This window comes from Arachis ipaensis, chromosome B9 (assembly GCF_059453495.1).
Source record: "Arachis ipaensis isolate K30076 ecotype BB chromosome B9, ASM5945349v1, whole genome shotgun sequence".
NCBI lineage: Eukaryota > Viridiplantae > Streptophyta > Magnoliopsida > Fabales > Fabaceae > Arachis > Arachis ipaensis.
Window position 1 is genome coordinate 140751023 of NC_142444.1, and position 20025 is coordinate 140771047.

General features: G+C 32.2%; 3 protein-coding genes across 4 annotated transcripts; 2 read left to right on the forward strand and 1 right to left on the reverse strand.

The window, feature by feature from the left end:
- The first annotated feature begins 1293 nt into the window (after nucleotides 1-1293).
- LOC107616888 (putative protein phosphatase 2C 1) lies at nucleotides 1294-2144 on the forward strand. Its single transcript, XM_016318777.3, has 3 exons — nucleotides 1294-1366; nucleotides 1444-1667; nucleotides 2082-2144. The coding sequence occupies exons 1-3, from the start codon at nucleotides 1294-1296 to the stop codon at nucleotides 2142-2144; spliced, it is 360 nt and encodes a 119-aa protein (XP_016174263.2).
- Nucleotides 2145-3292: 1148 nt separating this feature from the next.
- LOC107618905 (uncharacterized) lies at nucleotides 3293-8083 on the forward strand. The gene is made up of 12 exons (XM_088499256.1): nucleotides 3293-3314; nucleotides 3922-4202; nucleotides 4585-4613; nucleotides 4710-4717; nucleotides 4763-4987; nucleotides 5064-5251; nucleotides 5483-5600; nucleotides 5666-5758; nucleotides 5836-5987; nucleotides 6078-6172; nucleotides 6466-6781; nucleotides 7560-8083. Exons 1-12 carry the CDS (start codon nucleotides 3293-3295, stop codon nucleotides 7860-7862), a joined length of 1830 nt encoding a protein of 609 aa, XP_088355382.1. The 3' UTR covers nucleotides 7863-8083.
- A 633-nt stretch (nucleotides 8084-8716) lies between these two features.
- On the reverse strand, nucleotides 8717-11291 carry LOC107616002 (SH2 domain-containing protein B). Of its 2 annotated transcripts, none has more exons than XM_088500093.1 (5): nucleotides 10925-11291; nucleotides 10056-10259; nucleotides 9412-9641; nucleotides 9150-9228; nucleotides 8717-9052 (listed from the first exon to the last, which is right to left on the reverse strand). In XM_088500093.1, exons 1-3 carry the CDS (start codon nucleotides 10940-10942, stop codon nucleotides 9624-9626), a joined length of 240 nt encoding a protein of 79 aa, XP_088356219.1. In that variant the 5' UTR covers nucleotides 10943-11291; the 3' UTR covers nucleotides 8717-9052; nucleotides 9150-9228; nucleotides 9412-9623. The 2 variants fall into 2 exon arrangements, with proteins under 2 accessions (XP_088356219.1, XP_088356218.1); XM_088500092.1 differs by having other exon boundaries at nucleotides 9412-9508; nucleotides 10925-11286.
- Between the last annotated feature and the right edge of the window lie 8734 nt (nucleotides 11292-20025).

Below are 20025 nucleotides of genomic sequence, written 5' to 3' on the forward strand. Positions count from 1 at the left end.
TGAGCATTTTAGGCAATTTAATACCTTCTGATATAGGTGCAGTAACAGATTGTTAAACTGATTTATTTTCTTTTTTACTTTCCAATTGTCATGACAGGTTTATTGTCTTAGTTGGCTATGAATATTTCAATAACAGATTAAATATGCAAATATTTCTTGTGTTTTACATCAAGCCTCATTAGTTTTGATAATAAAATTTGAATATTCTCAATCCAAATCCATATCATGGCTTGTAATTAAAAGCCAGACATAATGGATAATTCGATCTGGATATAGTGATTAGCACTTGCTGGATGATACAGCATTATGTGGTTTATTTATATATGAGGTGTGACTCTATCAATGCTTATGCTAATTTATTTAAGGATATTTCTTCTTGTATTTTGTTTCTCATTTCTACATTTTATAAATTGGTGTCCTTTCTTGTCTGTGTATATTTTAGGCCAAAATTGTTTGCTTTTTGTCTAAAAAAGATTGGTTTTTGTTCCTTATATTCTTCCTCCTCCTTGCTATGGAATGAGAAAACTTGGAACTATCACAAGTGTGTTGCCTTGCTCTTTATTTTGATATTCTATTCTATGAAGATTTATGTTCTGTTCTGTGAAAGAAAATGCATAGAAATTTAGCTGTTAACCCTTTTGAAAATTGAAGCCTCTTGTGTTCTCTGCTTTTTCTACTTAAGTTTAGTTTTCCAATGCATAGTTTATGGATTAAATTAATGTCAGGAGCCTCAGAGTTTGATGTTGTCAATGTGATTCTTGAGGAGGGACCAATCATCCTACATATTTTTAGTATATTCTATCACTTGGTTTCACATGTTAGTATTTTAAGATTCATATAGACTGATTATTTTAGTCTTATCTGTTTTTGTTCTTTTCATGCAACAATCGCTTGATTCTTTGTTTAGACTATATGCCAAGACTATTCTTTGTTTAAACTCATGGTCACCTTGCTGCACGCAAAGTTAGGGATTCCCTGCCTATCAAACTTCTTTCTTTTTTGCATTCCGGTGAATCGAGGCGAAACGGATCAGGATAAACTAAATTCCATGTGGAGACAAGCTTTCATGAAGGCATATAAGGCCATGGACAAAGAGCTGAGGTCTCATCTGAATCTGGATTGTTTCTGTAGTGGGAGCACGGCTGTAACCATAGTGAAGCAGGTAGCAGCTCAATGAGTAGTGCATTCAATTGCTGCATATACTTCATTGCTTCTTTCACTGACAGTTCTATGTTGTTCACTTTCCAGGGATCAAATCTGTTCATGAGCAACATAGGGGATTCCTGAGCAATCATGGGATCCAAAGACAGTAATGACTCCATGGTGGCAATTCAGTTGATAATTGATTTGAAACCTGATTTGCCAAGTTAGTTTTGTCATCATTGTTCATCCTTTCTCAGTCTATGTTTTTGCTTTGAGATAGCTTATCTGAATTTTTTACAGGGGAAGCTGAAAGAATCAAAAGGTGCAAGGGCAGGGTATTTGCCTTGCAAGATGAACCAGAAGTTCCAAGGGTGTGGTTACCTTTTGATGATGCACCTGGATTAGCAATGGCTAGAGCATTTGGCGATTTTTGTTTGAAGGATTACGGTGTCATTTTTATACCAGAATTTTCTCACCGGCTTCTTACAGACAAAGACGAGTTCATTGTTCTTGCCTCGGATGGAGTAAGACTTTCGAAAATATATCTGCTTTTATTTGTTCTTGTGGTCTCAGTTGCCACAGTAATATTACAATTATCGCTAAAGTCTCGCAGCATAGAGCATTTGCAACATTTTCTGTTTCCTAGATGCATAGTTTTTTCTTGTTTTGTTGTTTTGGTCCATGTGAAAGTCATCAAATCAAAGTAACTTAGTTTAAGCTATGTATAACTTGCTGTAGGAAAATTTTGCTATGCATAATAGTTCTACCCATGTAAGCAAGAAAAGCATGTCATTCTCATCTATGTGTATGTTTACTTTTGTAAGTGAATAGACATATGATATGGTGAATTTGAATCCAACACTTGAAAAATTTTAACTAGTTCTTGTGTTTCTTTTTAGGCTACTTATGCTTAATATCCATCTTGGTATTTTGTGCAGGTTTGGAATGCGTTAAGCAATAAACGTCGATTTTTGGCGTGGAAAATATACTATTTCTTCTAATGCGCTTTAAACAGAATAGATTTTTTATTAGTTAAATAATACAAAAAATAATATAAAAATTTTAGTTAAATAACACATAACCTATTTTAAACTATACAGATTTTTCTTTTTTTTTTTATGTTTTGTCGTTGATACAAAGTAGTTGCTATTTTTTTTTTCTATGTTTCTTTTTAAACATAGCAAACTTATTCAAATAATTAGTTTTAAGAGAAATTATACAAAAACATAACAAAAATAACAAACAAAATACAAAAAGTTTTAACTACAAATATATAAATTATTTTAAATTATGCAAAATTTTAAAGAAAATTAAAAAGATCTAAGAAAAAGAAAAAAAGGTAATAAAAACTAAAAGAAGAAGAATACGTATAAAACAGAAAAAAAAAGATGCATACTAAAAAAAATTGAATCATAATTCTAATTATTAGTTACAATATTATTATTCTCTCCTAATTATATGTAATAAATATTAAAAAAATAAAAATATAAATTAAAAAGATAAATGGTAAAAATTTGAAACTACATAAAAAAATTGAAAAAGTGTATATATAATAATAACAAATTTTTTATGTGAATAATATTACAGGATTATTCTTAAATTATATTTAATTATAAATTTAATATATTTTTTATAAAAAATTTTATAAATTTATATAAATTATATTATTTTATTAATTTTATTTTTTGTAGAATAAAAAAGTATAAAGAGATACAGAATGAGAGTGAAAAGAGAGAAAAAAAATAAAGAAGAAGAATGAGAGAGAGAATTTGTTAATTTTGGAGGGAAATAATATTTTATTTTAATTGTAATAAAAAAATATCTCATGATACATTTTGATTTTTCAAATTTGTAATATAGAATATAAATTATAAGTTATATATAGAGTGAGAAGGGTAGAGAGAAATAGAAAACGGAAGAAAGGTAGATAAAACGATGGAAAGAGGGAGTTTATTAATTTTGAAAAAAATTATTTCATCCCAATTTTAATGAGAGGGTGTTACATATGTGACATTGACATATATATCTTGCTTGTTAAATTAATAATATAATATAGTTATATTTTAATTTTAATTTAATTTTGATTACAATTAAAGAATATCATAATGCATATTTTAATTGTCAAATTTGTAATTAGTAATTGATAATAATGTATAAAGCTGTTTGTTACGGTACGATGATAAATTCATACGTATCGATACGTTTAAAATATGGACAAATAACAATAAGACATGTGGAATTTATTTTTCACGTCAGCATTTAATTTTTTCTTTTTTAAATATATAATATATCACCACTTTTACTAAAACACCCTTTTAATTAAATAAAAATAAAAAAATATTAATTTATTTAATTTTATAAAAAGACTTAAACATCCTTCCTTTATTTGATTAAACAAAAATACCCTTTTAAATTAATCAAATTTTAGAATTTAATTAATCTTAATTTTATAAATTTAAATAATTAAAACAACAAAATAAAAACATATTAAAAAAACAAAAAATCAAAATTTTTCTTCATTTTATGTTAAATATATTAAAAAAACAAAAAACTAAAATTGTTCTTCATCTAGAATTCAAAAACCTTCTCATTCACCCATATGAAGAATTCAGTCTTCTTCCTCTTCTTCTCTCCTCTTCCTATCCTCTCTCTCTGTCTCTCTCTGCTCCTCGATCTCTCTCATCTGTCTCTGCGTCGCACGCAAGACGCCAACATTTTGCTGGGATGCCCTAGCCAATTACCCAACCTAGCAACCTTAGCTCCACACAACGGCTAAAGGCGAACCCATCCTTCCCATCACCCTCGAGCTCCTCCTTCCTCTCTCCGTCATCGATCTCACTCCTTCACCTCCGTCCATCTCCCGCCGCCGTCGCCGAAACGAGCTTCGAAGCCACCGTCGTTATCGTGCAGCTCTGTTCCACCATCGTGCAGCTACTGTTTCAGTTTTGAAAGCACCACGCAGCTCGGTTCCATCGTCGCCGGGCTCGCCTCCTTTTTCCGTCGAGCAGCTCTATTCCATCGTCGCCGGCGCTATCTCTGTTCCACCTGTTATCCCTTCGGTCGTGCCCTTGTCCCCCTCTTGCTCAGGATCTGCCCTGCTCTGTTATAGGGCTTCTAGATTCTAGGTAATTTTTTTATAACAATTATTGAATAATTGTTGTTAGTTAATTTGTGAACTTGTTATGGGTTGAATAATTGTTGAATAAGTGTTAATTAATCTCTAAATCTTACTGTTTTTACTGTGAATTACTCCATTGTTAATGATTCTGATAATCCATTGGTGAATAAGTGTTAATTAATCTGTCTCTAATACTGTCAAGAGTATGCTTAACTTATTGGCATCATTCTTATAGTTGGATCTTTCAAATTGGTTTCCGAGGAACTTCAAAATTTTGAAGTGAATAATATCTCACATTCTCCTTTCATTTCGCTTTTTTACAGACGAAAATGGAAGCTATGTGCCCTTCAAGGTAACTTTTCTCTTAACCTTACTGTCCAAGCTATTTAAATTTCATTTTTCAGTGATCTTCTAAACTTAATGACCATGTTTTCATTTTCCTTTTCAGCAATGGAGGTTTGACAATCTCAGCACAGTTTTTCTGTCATTGATCATTCTTTTCATTTGAGTTTGATATCAAGACAGTGAAGGTAAGGACTTTGTGCTGTTCTATTGTTTCTGCAGGGAAAGGTCTATCCGGTGGCGTTATTGGTGGAATATCTGTTGGAATAGTAGCAGCACTTCTGTTATTGGTATTTTGTGTTTATGTTAAATGTTATAGAAGAAGGAAGATGTGGAACAAAAAATTGGTAGCTAAAGATTCCAGCGAGAACTTTGTTCTCCAAGGTATATGGATTTCGACTTATATTTTATCTAATAGCATGCTTGGATTAGTAACTCTTATACATTGTCCCTCTTTCAGGCGAAACCTCTCATAATGCCAAAAACAGAACTTCAGCTTCTGATGATACTAGTATTATAGGTGTTAAGGTAGAAAAATCAGCAGAGTTTTCGTATGAGGAACTAGCCAATGCCACAAATAACTTCAGTTTGGCTAAAAAGATTGGTCAAGGTGGTTTTGGTGAAGTCTATTATGGAGAAAATGGCGAGGTTCATAATTTCTCTGTGTTGCTAGTTTTGATTACAAGTATTTGAAAGAAAAGTTGCATATATTTTTTTATTAATGAGAAACTAAATTGCAGTTCTTTTAGTTGAATAGATGCTGCATGCATAGTCAAGTTTTATGTATGATAATACTGTTAGGACTTAGGATAACTAACATTTCAATTGTTACTTTCTTCTATCTTTCCACTTTGGCTGAAGTTTTCTCTGATAACACAGAGAGCTGCAATTAAGAAGATGGACATGAAAGCATCAAAAGAATTTTTGGCAGAACTGAAAGTGTTGACGCGTGTTCATCACTTAAACTTGGTAATCTTTCTCACATATTCCATAGATTGTTTCCAACTATGTTCATATGATCTTTCTGTTTCAATGTTTCACTATTTTTCGATAACAATATAGGTACGCTGATTGGATATTGTGTCGAGGGCTCTCTTTTCCTTGTGTATGAATATATCGAAAATGGAAACTTAAGCCAACATCTGCGAAATTCAGGTAATATAAGCACATGATATGATACATATCTATGTTCAGAATTCAGTGCTTAATGATAAACTGTTATCATTTACCAGATAGTGAGCCTTTACCATGGTCTACCCGGGTTCAAATTGCTCTGGACTCGGCTAGAGGACTTGAATACATTCATGAGCATACAATGCCTGTATATATCCATCGCGATGTAAAGTCGGAAAATATTTTATTAGACAGAAACTTCCGTGGAGAGGTACGATACATCTCAATAAATTCAATGAACTTGTTACCTTTTTTTGTTTTCTTGTATAATTCTGAGATACTGCATTGCATTGTTTTGCAGGTTGCGGATTTTGGACTGACCAAGCTGATTGATGTTGGAAGCTCATCAGCTCCAACTGCTAATATGGCTGGCACATTCGGCTACATGCCACCAGAGTATGATGAACTGTTTTCTCTCTATTCAATTTCTTTTGGCAAACTAAGGATTAGAGTATGCTAACTATTATACATTAACTAAACTTGCAAAGTGTTGGTAGTTCTTTTTTTTTCCCATTAATTTAGTACATAGTTATGAGTTTATGAATGTTGAAAGAGTATTCCTTGATCTTCATCTCCTTGTTTCCAATAGCAATAAAAGTAGAAGTTTTTCGGTCTTAACTTCACACATTCACATTCTAGAAAGGAAAGTGAGCTTTTTAGATTTAATAATAGGATTCTCTTATTTGCAGATATGTATATCGAAGTGTTTCTCCCAAAATAGATGTATATGCTTTCGGAGTTGTTCTATATGAGCTTATTTCTGCAAAAGAAGCTTTGATGAGGAGTGGTGGTGCATCTGGTGCTGAATTGAAGGGCCTTGTGGCTTTGGTGATTATTAATGACTTTGCTATGGAGTTGCTTCAGATCGAGAAGCAGCGCAAGGACGAAGCTCACAGAGAAGCCCTTAGAGTTCCCAATGAGGAGCGCAAGAAGCTCAAGGCCGTAGCTGCGCAAATCAGGGCTCAGGAGCACAAGATCGCACAACAAGAAGTCAGAGAAACACTCGTGCGTTTTTCTTTTTCTTCTTCCCTCCCTTCTATGAATTTCGCTGTGCACACCAAGTGTTCGATGGTTTGCTTATTTGTTGGTTTGAGCTAATATGCACGTCAAATGTTTGTTAATTAGTCTCAATGGATAATTAGGTAGATATATGTGCTCAATGTTGTGTTCGTGCAGACGAGGTGCTTGATCTAATGACTGAACTACTTTTGAAATAAGTGTTGTTTTCTTTCTTTGGAGCCATAATGGCTTGTTGTTTTCTTTTTTTGAAAATTGACTAGGCCTCAATCTGGCTTTGATTTTCCTTTCTGTGATATTCTTTTGCTTGGGCCAAATGTAAAGGGTTAGATTTTATCTTTTGCATTTGTATACCACACACTATTGATTGACCCTTGTTCATTGTCATTGTTCATTACTTAGCTACCTAATCAACATTTCTAATATGATTGCATTTATGGTCTTTGTTTTGTATTTAGCTGTCAGTTGGTTCATTCTGGTTTATACTTTACATTGCTAATCTGTCAAAAAATCCAGTAATAAAATAGGAACTAGTTTCATATTTGATTATGCAACATGTAGAAACAATAAAATAAGTCAATAATCAGCTGACATGGAGTTTGGAGGTATAGTTTTTATATTTTGGAAGTCTAGTTTTCGAATCTTTCAGGTGCGCTAAAGAGATACTTCGACCTATTGTTGCACACAGCCTTGGTTTCATGTGTTTAAGTTAAACCTCTTATAGTCTTTTGATGTGCTTACTGATGTGTCATTCTTATGAATCCAGTTAAAAGAAAGAGCTGAGAAACTTGAAAATTGGAGGATGAAGGTCAAAAAGCATGGTGAGAAGATGGCAGAAAAGAAAGAGTTATTGCGTCGACAAAGCTCAATGTGGATCGATGAAGCTAATCTTGAGGCACAAATGATGAAGCTAATCTTGAGGCACAAATATTGGAATCCATCGTTTCCTTTTGCTGAGTCCCTTATATTTCCACATTTGTTATGGTTGGGATCAGTGTTGTGTTATCTGTTACATAGAAGTTATATTTTTGTCCTATGTTCAATCAAGGTTGCATCATCATGCAAATAACTTATGCATTTGGAGTATGGTTAACCACTGCCACATTCAAGATGCATAATACACATGGAAATAAGTCTGGATATTTTGGGTTAGTCTGGGATTATAGAGCAAGTACTAACGTACCAAGTTTGCATGCTTGAGTGTACAATGATTTTTCTTTTTTTCCCAATAGACGTGACTTGCTAGTGATTGCACTTGATGCATATATGGTATACCCTAATTTAGAACCATTGCAAGAACTAGTATTTTTCTTTTAAGCTTACGCGATTTAGATTTTCCTTAACCCAAATGTTGTTTTGCTCACGGTTTCTTAGCGTGTAGAATCAATCAAACTACGAGCACCGCCAGTAAATGATGATAGCGAGATAATTATTTAGCATAAAGCTAGGTTACATTTTCCTTAAGCAATCAGGTATTCAACATAGATTTACATTTCACGTTAAACTTCAGTGAATTATTATGCAAATATTCTCCGTCAATGATTTTTGTTATTATTTTTTCTTTGTCAATTCATAGCTTTTTGCTTTTCAGCTATCCACTGCTCACAACAAAGACCTTTGCTTTAGTGTTACACAGCGACTGAGCCCAGATATGAATTGAATTCACACCACTTTGTTAAAAGACCTAGTGAGATAATCACTAAATCACATTCTATGATTATAGGTAGATATTTTCATCTGACAATAATTTATTTGGTGGAGAAAGACAGACACAATCCATCACCCTCTACAATCCATCACCCTCAACAATCACGTTCTAAGATTTTAATAACATAACTATTTGTTCCATCTTTTTCAAGTTTCCATAGCCTTCACTTAATAAAATAAGTTAAATGAAGTTAGAGAAAACAAAGCTGGGAAAAATTACGGCTGCAGAAGAATAAAAGCACCTATCGATTTCTTGGCATCTATATTTTCCAGTCAATGGTCTGAAATTAATAATCTACAGGCAGTATGGTTCACGAGGATCAATAATAAAGCTAAGCAAATAAGTATTGACATTGCCACTTCTCCAAAGAGTTCAGATGATAAGCAACGACATCAAAGAAGCATAGCTTGTGAAGATGAAACAGAACCATCTTCTTAGTCTTCAAATTCATTCTGGTGATCCAAAAGATAGTTGGCTGCCAGGTCCTCGTTTTTGTTGCATGCAAAGAACACCTCCAACACAAGATCTCTATCAAATCCCATATCTTGAAGCTGCAAAAGAACAACATAGGGACAAGAATAAGATACTAACACTAGCAAGTAGTACATCATAAACAAATTTCAACGGAGAGCAATCTCAATGGCTTACCCTTTGAATAGCCTCATTCTCTTCTGGGGTGACAGTGATGGTCTGGGGCACTGCAGAAGCCAACTCACTTGGTAGATTCCTGATCAAACAATTCAAAACAACCTTAGCATACCCATGTCTTATGAAGTCAATAAAATCCCAGATACATTGGGGACTCTGCATTTATACACGCGGGGATTATAGGATGTGTTTACTCATACAATCTGAATATGGAAAACTTTAAAAAAAAAAAGCTGCAGACTTTAGAAATTCATCATCTTACTCTTCTCCATCAGGTTCATTTATAAATTCAAACAGCTTTTTCAAATCTTGACGGCCCGAGCGAGATTGCAAAACAGGTGCTACAACATAAGTGGGATCTGAAAGAAGTGATCAATATTTCAGGCATTCAATAAGCCCAACAACACATGAAGTCAGTATTTTGTATTAACAACTCCTGGAGAGGCAGCAGCTATGTATGAGCGTGAGAATCCATCAACCCAGATAAAGGAGCTTCAAAAATGAAGAATGTATGAACTTGAGAACTACACAGATTAATCTAGCACATTAATTGTCAAAACAATTTAAATATGCTGTGACAGTGAAACATGCAAGTTAAAAATTTTGCAACTTTCTTATGCTTGTGTGATTCATACAAGAAAGTTGTAACAGAATATATCATTACATTCGCAACTACTGGCCAACGAAAACAAGGTCACCATGGTAATGATACAATTTCAAGCTAAATATCATTAAATTAAAGTAACTAATCAAGAGTGTTTAAGAGCTAACTTAACCCTCTTTCATATCAGGAAAAAACCAACCAATGACACAAACAACAATTCTAAAAGCACAACGCCATAACCAGAAGCGATGAAATTTTTTCCATTCTTGCGAGAGAAAAAAGGCCAAAAAAAAAGCACATACCTGCTGAATAATGGTAGCAGGAAACGTAGTTGAGTTGGCCAGATAAACCCAAAAGCAGAGAGAAAAAGTTCCATCCTTCACTTCAATTTCAGCTCTTAAATCTTTCAGCAGAGAGTACCCTGCATTCCCTATTGCATCCGTGAACATAATTTCTTCTTTTTTTTGTTTTTGCTCTCTGTAAAACTTTGGTCTCTCAAGCATAGCCTAATTGATTGACAAATTGTGAATGAAACTGAAGTCAATGAAGACGCATTAATCAAATTTAATTGATTGTACAAAAGAAACCCAAGGTAGAAGCATTCTTTCGTAGTCACAGAGAAATTTAGCATTGTATTCTGTAATTGAGTATTTACAGCTCCATACCAAGTAAGAAACATACTGAATTTATTTGAATCATTTATGTCGGTCTCACCTCATATTCTTCATGGTTTGGTACAGAATTAAAGAGACAAAATGTGTTTGATATTCTATGATCATCTTAATTCATAGAGGGAAAAAAAACAACTGAATTGGAAGCTTATCTCAAGCTTATCTCACAATGATATTCTAAGTGTATCATATTTATAATCCAATGATACTCTTACTTCTAATTTGACAAACAGTACACTTGCATATCTTACTTATTGGTTTTTAACACAAGAACAAAATCAGAATACAGAACATAATAACTCAACAATTATATGAAAATTAAAAAAGGAACAAAAGAACAAAACTATCCTCATACATTAACACCAAAACTAATTTCAGTTCTCAATCAATTGATTCAGCGCAAAATTAGCTTCTTAAGAAAATAAAATTAACTCAAGAACAGAACAGAAAAACAAATAGAAGCAGTGAAAAATCAAACAAAAAAAAAATCAAGAATCAACCTGAGTCAGAGGCTCCATTCTTGATGATGCAGACAGAGAGTGACAGAGTACAGGGAGGAGTGGAGGAAGACGTGGTGGCTGCCAGAAAGGGAGAGGCGCTGGACGACGACGGCTGGACGAGGCTCGACGATGGAGGGCGAAGGGACATTCAAAGAACTTCCATAGAGGAGAAAGAAGCAGTATTTGGCCAGTGGTTTAGCCTTCCTTCTCCTCTTTTAGGTTCTTTAAATTTCGTGAGTGACTAGTTACTAAGATCAATGTAGTCAATTATTGTTAGGGTTTTGCCGTTTTGGTTTGCTTTAGAGGGGAGGGGGCACGAATGATATTGGAGAGGATGAAGAACAGATTGATTTTTTATATTTTTGATATGTTTTGCTTTGCTTCAAAGGAAGATGAATGATTAGGGGAATTAGAAAAACTGAAGAACGATTGATTTTTATTTTTTTTAATATGTTTTTGTTTTGTTATTTAAATTAATTGAAATTATAAAATTATGATTAATTGAATTCTAAAATTTGATTGATTTAAAAGGGTATTTTTGTCTAATCAAATAAAATAAGGATGTTTAAGACTTTTTATAAAATTAAATTAAAAATATATTTTTATTTTTATTTAATTAAAGGGGTATAATAATAAAAGTGTTGATATAATATATATTTAAAAAAGAAAAAATTAAATGTTGACGTGGAAAATAAATTCCATGTGATTTGTTACTACTTGTCCATAGTTTAAACGTATCGGTACATATAAATTTATCATCGTACCATAGCAATCACCTAATTTTTATCTCTACCAAAATCTCTCTTTCTAATCTTCTCCAATTCTCTCTTTCTGCAGATTCCAATTCTCCAAATTCCAATTCACTAACACTTTCTTCTTCACTTACACCTTCCTCCTCTTTCATTTCTCTCTTTCACTCTTTTTTTTCAAGTTTTTCACTTTTCACCTTTAGACTCACCTGATGAGAAACTAACGACCACAAAATTTCACAATCTGTGTAGTTTATTTCATGTGTAATTCATGGAAAAGATCAAAGTTATGAAGCATTTATTTACTATACTTTTGTAATATTTATATTATATAGATTAAAAGGGTACTATAGTCTATATAGATTCGTTGATAGTGGTGGCAACAAGGACAAGTTGGATTATACAAAAGAAAGAAAGATAATGAGGAAACACGTGCATGCTCCATGAAGATTCAGTTTATGTATATTTTGAGGATATCTTATATTATATAGTTATATCTTATATATATTATATAGTTATATCTTATATGAATAATGCTAGGTAGACAAAAAAAACAGTCAAAATTTGCTTTATTTAACATTTATTAATTGTCGCAACAATTAATGAATGTTAAATAAGGCAAATTATGGCTGTTTTTGGCTGATTTTATTTGGTTACCAAACATTTCCGTATTATATTATATATATCCTTGTAAACGTGAAAATGTTGTAGTCTTATATTTTATTCATTACATAATTTAATACGTACGTTATTCTATTAAAAAACTATAATGGAAGTACCAAAAAAGTGCTAGCTTTAATTATGACTACATCATATGCATGTTTTGTATTATATTTTGGTTTGTAATGGAAGTACCAAAAAAGTGCTAGCTTTAATTATGACTACATCATATGCATGTTTTGTATTATATTTTGGTTTGTGTACACTCTAAATTTTCTGTATGAAAAGTGTTAGGGGTTAACACTTTTGTTAAATTATGACCAGCACTTAATTATCAAAAGAAAATTGAATGATTCTATACTATTAGATATAATTTCACACCATTAAAAATATCATTAATGGCTAAAAACTACAAAATCTGCTAGTCCCCTAAAATTTTTCTTTCTGTATTATATAAAGACAAAAATATAAAAATAATGAAATATAGAGGATGAAGTTATTCATCTTGATTAAAACATAAAAAATAGCATACAAACGAAAATTTCATATTGTGAAATATATATAATTTTTGGATATTTTTTTAATTTTTAAAACTTTTTTAAAGTGAAAAGACCAAAAAAATTAAATAAGAGATTAATTATTATTGAATTTATAATTTTTATCACATAAAAATTTTATTATTTTATTGTGATTAAATATGTATTTTTTTATTTTACAAAAAAATTTAATTACTTGAATAATATTCAATAGAAAGATGTACAAATATTTTGCAGTTGAATTCTGAGCATAAATATTTTATTCAATTCTTTAATCACATTTGATTTTTTAAATAATTATTTACGCTGTTAAAATAAAATATAATTATTTTTTACGATATAATTTCATATAATTTGATATATGTATAAAATTATTTTACATTAAAAATATATTAAAATTAAATTAGATTAATAGTTAAATTTATTTTTAAAAAAGGTCATTTTTTAAATTCGTATTTAAAAAAATTTATCAATTAAAATAGTTTTTTAAAAATGACAAACTAATCATTTTTGTCATTTTGTCGCTCTATTAACATTTTTTGTCAACGATTAATAATGTGAAATATTAATTGACAATATACATAATTTTTAACACGTTCAATTGAACACTAATTAGATATATTTATAAAATTCTATCACTTTAGTCTATTTTTTCAATTATATAAACTCTAATTTTAATATAATCTAGTGACTAAATTAATAAATTTGTTAAACACATTTATTTAACGTCTAATTAGATATACTAGATATCATATATGTCATCAATTAACATTTTATATTATTTTGATAAAAAATTAAATACTGTTAATAGAGTGATAGAAAGATAAAAATAAATAATTAAAAATCAACGTATTTTTTAAAAATTAATTTGATTATTAATCTAAAATAAATTCTTATATAAAATTTAAAAAAATAAAGATTCACATATATTTATTTTTATATAAAATTAATAATTAAAAGTTATTAAATAATAATATAATAAAATTTATTAAATTATTTAATAATTTTTAAATATTAATTTTACATAAAATAACTTCATGTTAATTTTTACTTTTAAAAAAAATCTAAGATTTTGAAGTGACACGAAAATAACTTGATCCAAATAAAAAATCTCTTTCTTTTATTTTTATTTATGGTTCTAAGAATCATACCGATTTGTTCGGTTCAATCACATTAATTGAAAATCAATTATTAGGTAAGTTCAATTCAAATAAAAATTTAGTGGATAACAAATCATTCAAAGAATAAACCGATTAACCCATGAAACCAGTGCAGTTTTTTGTTAGCAGTTTTACTTGAGTATAATATAAGGAGACACTTAGATAAAGATATTTAAAACGTTTTTTTTTTAAAATATTTTTTAATAATTAAATTTAATATATATAATTAATTAAATCTTATTATTTATATATATATATATAAAAAGAGTATTTTAGTTATTTTTTATAATAGAGATATTATAGTCATTTTTTATAAAAAAATATTAATTTAGATCAGTTCAAAATTTAATTTATTAGTTTTTCGACTAAATTAATTTGTTTGATCTAATTTTAATAAAAATGTATATGATATGGTCGTCATAAATGAGCTATAATTCGGCATGATCCGTTATAGCTCCTCCATTCATGAGCCATAACTCAGTCAGATAAATGCTCCCATCATAACCGACGACAAAACGGTACACAATTAAGATACGTTACCCACCTTTTCGTAACCGACCTTAATGCTAAAAACGTAACGGCCGAACAATTTACCATATAAAGCAAGGTAAAGTATTTTCTTCGGTAAGTGACAAATAGTACAATATACTGACTTAAGCTTCGGAGTGCCTTTGCAGGTACACTCCCTCCTCATTTGTTCGCACGGTTCACGTCACATTGAGAAGAAAGCTCGGACTCAAGGATTGGACGCTCAGCCACCGAGGTGATAGCTCGGCAAGCATTCATCACTAAAGGCCAATCTATTTTACAAGCAAGAACAATTGGCGCCCACCGTGGGACCGAAGAAATAAGTCTTTTCTTTTGGTCCTTCCACCTTCACTTATGCTCATGGCTGACGTACCACCTCCTTCACCATCCGAACTTCTGAGGATGGTAACCGAGTTACAACAGGCTAATCAACGTATGGCCGAGGAAAACCAAAGAATGGCCGCCCAGATTACCGAACTGAACAACGCTCGGATCGAGAATAACGACACTCATCACCAACGACCAGAGGATGATGAACATCATTCTGGCCCTTCCCATGTCTCGGAGACCATCCGGGTTGAGGGAGCTCAACCTGAAGATGAAAACGCCGAATCCGACGAGCTCATGGGTCCTTTCACGCCAGAAGTAATGAACTTTGAGCTACCGCGAAGGTTTACCTTACCACTAACTCTCACGCCTTACGATGGGCTCGGAGATCCGAAGAAGTTCCTCAAGAAATTCCGATCAATAATGATCATTAACGGTGCATCAGATACTGTCTTATGCCGTTGTTTTTCGAATTATTTAGACGGCCCTGCACTTGATTGGCTTTGTGCTTTGCCTGCAGGTTCCATCTGACGATTTCAGCAACTGGCCAAGCTGTTTGAAGAACACTTCGCTGGATCCACAATATATCTGCATGACTCTGACTATCTGAATACCATCAAGCAGGGGCAAAACGAAAGTTTGAAGGACTATATGACTCGTTTCACAAAAGTCGCCATCAACATACCCGACCTCCACCCCGAAGTCCATTTGCATGCAATTAAAAGTGGCCTCCGACCTGGAAAGTTCCAGGAAACAATTGCGGTTGCCAAGCCTAAAACCCTTGCCGAGTTCCAGGAAAAAGCCAAAGGCCAAATCGATATCGAAGAGCTCAGACAAGCTCGAAAGTCTGACAAAACAAGCTACAGAGACGATGATAAAACTCCAAATAGTAAGAAAGGTTTTCAACTAACACCTCATTTTGATTCTTATACGTAGTTTAACACTAAGCGGGAGGATATCATCAAAGAAATTCTAAATTCAAAACTCATCAAACCACCAAGAAAGGCCGGCACCTACCAAGACACTAAGAACGTAGACAAATCCAAATATTGTGCCTTCCACCAGAAGCACGGCCACACCACCGATGACTGTGTGGTAGCAAAGGATCTCTTAGAATGGTTAGCTCGGCAAGGCCATCTCGATAAGTACATTGGAGGTCACATTCAAAAACGTTCCTGATGAGCGGATAATTTATACGCTTTCTGGCATTATTTTTACATAGTTTTTAGTATGATTTAGCTAGTTTTTAGTATATTTTTATTAGTTTTTAAATAAAAATCACATTTCTGGACTTTACTATGAGTTTTTGTATTTTTCTGTAATTTCAGGTAATTTCTAGCTGAAATTGAGGGACTTGAGCAAAAATCTGATTCAGAGGCTGAAGAAGGACTGCAGATGTTGTTGGATTCTGACCTCCCTGCACTCAAAATAGATTTTCTGGAGCTACAGAAACCCAAATGGAACACTCTCAATTGCGTTGGAAAGTAGATATCTAGGGCTTTCCAGCAATATATAATAGTCCACACATTTCCCGAGTTTAGATGACACAAACTGGCGTTCAACGCCAGCTTTCTACCCTATTCTGGCGTTAAACGCCAGAAACAAGTTGCAAAGCAGAGTTAAATGCCAGAAACAAGTTACAAACTGGCGTTCAACTCCAAGGAAGACCTCTACATGTGAAAGCTTCACTGCTCAGCCCAAGCACACACCAAGTGGGCCCGGAAGTGAATTTCTGCATCATTTACTCATCTCTGTAAACCCTAGTAACTAGTTTAGTATAAATAGGACTTTTTACTATTGTATTAGGGTCTTGGGAGACCACCTTTAGGGTCTTGGTTATTCTGGTTCCCCTCTGGGGCCGAAGCCAATGAACACTATTATCACTTATGTATTTTCAACGGTGGAGTTTCTACACACCATAGATTAAGGTGTGGAGCTCTGCTGTTCCTCATGAATTAATGCAAAGTACTATTGTTTTTCTATTCAACTCAAGCCTATTTCTTCTCTAAGATATTCATTCGCACACAAGAACATGATGAATGTGATGATTATGTGACACTCATCACCATTCTCACTTATGAACGTGTGCCTGATAAACACTTTCGTTCTACATGAAAACAAGTTTGAATGCATATCTCTTAGCCTCCTGATTTATGATCAGAGTCTTCGTGGTATAGGCTAGAATTATTGGCGGCCATTCTTGAGATCCGGAAAGTTTAAACCTTGTCTGTGGTATTCCGAGTAGGATCTGGAAAGGGATAGTTGTGACGAGCTTCAAACTTGCGAGTGCTGGGCGTAGTGACAGACGCAAAAGGATTACTGGATCCTATTCCAGCATGATCGAGAACCGACAGATGATTAGCCATGCGGTGACAGCGCATTTGGACCATTTTCACTGAGAGGACGGGATGTATCCATTAATAACGGTGATGCCCAACATACAGCTTGCCATGAAAAGGAGTAAGAAGGATTGAATGAAGGCAATAGGAAAGCAGAGAATCAGAAGGAACAAAGCATCTCCATATGCTTATCTGAAATTCCTACCAACGAATTACATAAGTATCTCTATCCTATTTTATATTTTATTTATATTTTAATTATCAATTTACCATAACCATTTGAATCCACCTGACTGAGATTTACAAGATGACCATAGCTTGCTTCATACCGACAATCTCTGTGGGATCGACACTTACTCACGTAAGGTTTATTACTTGGACGACCCAGTGCACTTGCTGGTTAGTTGTGCGAAGTTGTGAAGAAGAACTAAGATTATGAATGTGCGTATTAAGTTTTTAGCGCCGTTACCAAGGAATGAACGATCACGATTTCGTGCACCATGTTTTTGGCGCCGTTGCGGGGGATTGTTCGAGTTTGGCCAACTGACGGTTCATCTTGTTGCTCAGATTAGGTAATTTTATTTTATTTTTAAGCTTTTTGTTTTCGAAAAAAAATTTTCAAAAAAAAATATAAATTAAATAAATTATTCTATGGCTTCAGAATTTTGAGAATAAATTCTAGAGTTTCATGATGATCTGTTGAAGTCTGGCTGGCTGTAAAGCCATGTCTAATCTTTTGGACCGAGGTTTCAACTCATCATCACAAGAGCTTGTTAATTTCTATCAACCTTGTTGTTGAATGTAATGATCTGCTAAAACTTTGCTGGCCATTGGCCATGTCTAGTGTTTTGGACCGAATCTTTCACTGAAAGCTTGGCTGGCTAGTAAACCATGTCTAATTCCTGGACCGGAGTTTTAGACTAACATTGCATGATTCCTGGAATTCTTATTAAAAATTTTGAATTTCCTTATTTTCTTTCTCAAATTAATTTTCAAAAAATCCAAAAAAAATTTTAATAAAATCATAAAAACAAAAAATTTGTGTTTTTGTTTGAGTCTTGTGTCAAATTTTAAGTTTGGTGTCAATTGCATCTTTTTAATTTCTTTAAATTTTTGAAAACTCATGCATAATGTTCTTCATGATCTTCAAGTTGTTCTTGATGAATTTCCTTGTTTGATCTTTGCATCTTCTTGTTTTGTGTCTTTTCTTGTTTTTCATATGCATTTTTAATTTGTTAGTGTCTATAGTTTGAAAATTTCTAAGTTTGGTGTCTTGCATGTGTGTCTTTTCTAAAAAAAATTTCAAAAATAAGTTCTTGATGTTCATCTTGACATTCAAAGTGTTCTTGGTGTTCATCTTGACATTCAAAGTGTTCTTGCATGCATTATGTGTTTTGATTCATAATTTTCATGTTTTATGTCAATTTTGTGTTTTTTTCTTTCCTCATTAAAAATTCAAAAATAAAAAAAATATCTTTCCCTTATTTGCAAATAAATTTCGAAAATTTGGTTTGACTTAGTCAAAAATTTTTAAAATTTAGTTGTTTCTCATGAGTCAAGTCAAATTTTCAATTTAAAAAATCCTATCTTTTCAAAAATCAAATCTTTTCCATTTTTCTTTCATATTTTCGAATTTTTTTTTTAAATTTGATTTTCAAAATCTCTTTCTTAATTTTGTTTCATAATTTCAAATTCTTTACTAACAATTAATGTGATTGATTCAAAAATTTTAAAGTTTGTTACTTGCCTATTAAGAAAGGTTCAATCTTTAAATTTTAGAATCATATCTTTTAGTTTCTTGTTAGTTAAGTAATCAACTTTAATTTTCAAAATCAAGTCTTTTTAAATTTCTTTTTCAAATCTTTTTCAAAATAAATTTCAATCATATCTTTTTCAAAACTTAATTTCAAAATCTTTTCTAACCTCTTCTTTTTTCAAAATTGATTTTCAAATCTTTTTCAATTAACCACTTAACTTTTTGTTTGATTTTTAAAATTCTTATCTTTTTCAAAACCACCTAACTAACTTTCTCTCTCCAATTTTTGAAAATCACTAACCTCTTTTTCAAAATTTCTTTTCATTAACTAATTATTTTAAATTTCAATTTAATTTTATTTTCCTTTTTGATTTTTGAATACTAACTAATATTTAAAATAAAAACAAAAATATTTTTGATTTATTTTAATTAAATTTGAATTCTTCCTTCTCTCATCTCCTTCTATTTATTTATTCATCTACTAACACTCCTCTCTCACTCATAATTTGAACCCACTATTCTCCTCTGTGTTCGAGTTTTTCTCTTCTCTTTCTTCTATTCTTCTCTTCTTATACTTACACAAGGAATCTCTATACTGTGACATAGAGGATTCCATATTTTCTTTTCTATTCTCTTCTTTTTCATATGAGCAGGAACAAGGATAAAAACATTCTTGTTGAAGCTGATCCTGAACCTGAAAGGACTCTGAAGAGGAAGCTAAGGGAAGCTAAGGCACAACTCTCTGGAGAGGACATGACAGAAATTTTTGAAAAAGAAGGAGACATGGCCGAACCTAATAACAATGGTTGAGATGCAAGGAAGATGCTTGGTGACTTTATTACACCCTCTTCCAACTTCTATGGAAGAAGCATCTCACTCCTTGCAATTGGAGCAAACAACTTTGAGCTTAAGCGTCAATTAGTTTCTCTAATGCAGCAGAACTGCAAGTTTCATGGACTTCCAATGGAAGATCCTCATCAGTTTTTAGCTGAATTCTTGCAAATCTGTGAAACTGTCAAGACCAATGGAGTTGATCCCGAGGTCTA

What these genes read in the sequence shown, in the direction of transcription:
- LOC107618905 (XM_088499256.1), top strand. Translation starts at nt 3,293, where the DNA reads ATGTATAAAGCTGTTTGTTACG. An exon ending in TCTCACATATTCCATAGATT is followed by an intron (nt 5,601 to 5,665) that starts GTTTCCAACTAT and finishes ATAACAATATAG; the next exon opens with GTACGCTGATTGGATATTGT. An exon ending in TTCGGCTACATGCCACCAGA is followed by an intron (nt 6,173 to 6,465) that starts GTATGATGAACT and finishes TCTTATTTGCAG; the next exon opens with ATATGTATATCGAAGTGTTT.
- LOC107616888 (XM_016318777.3), top strand. Translation starts at nt 1,294, where the DNA reads ATGGGATCCAAAGACAGTAATGACTCCATGGTGGCAATTCAGTTGATA. An exon ending in TTTGAAACCTGATTTGCCAA is followed by an intron (nt 1,367 to 1,443) that starts GTTAGTTTTGTC and finishes AATTTTTTACAG; the next exon opens with GGGAAGCTGAAAGAATCAAA. An exon ending in TTGTTCTTGCCTCGGATGGA is followed by an intron (nt 1,668 to 2,081) that starts GTAAGACTTTCG and finishes TATTTTGTGCAG; the next exon opens with GTTTGGAATGCGTTAAGCAA.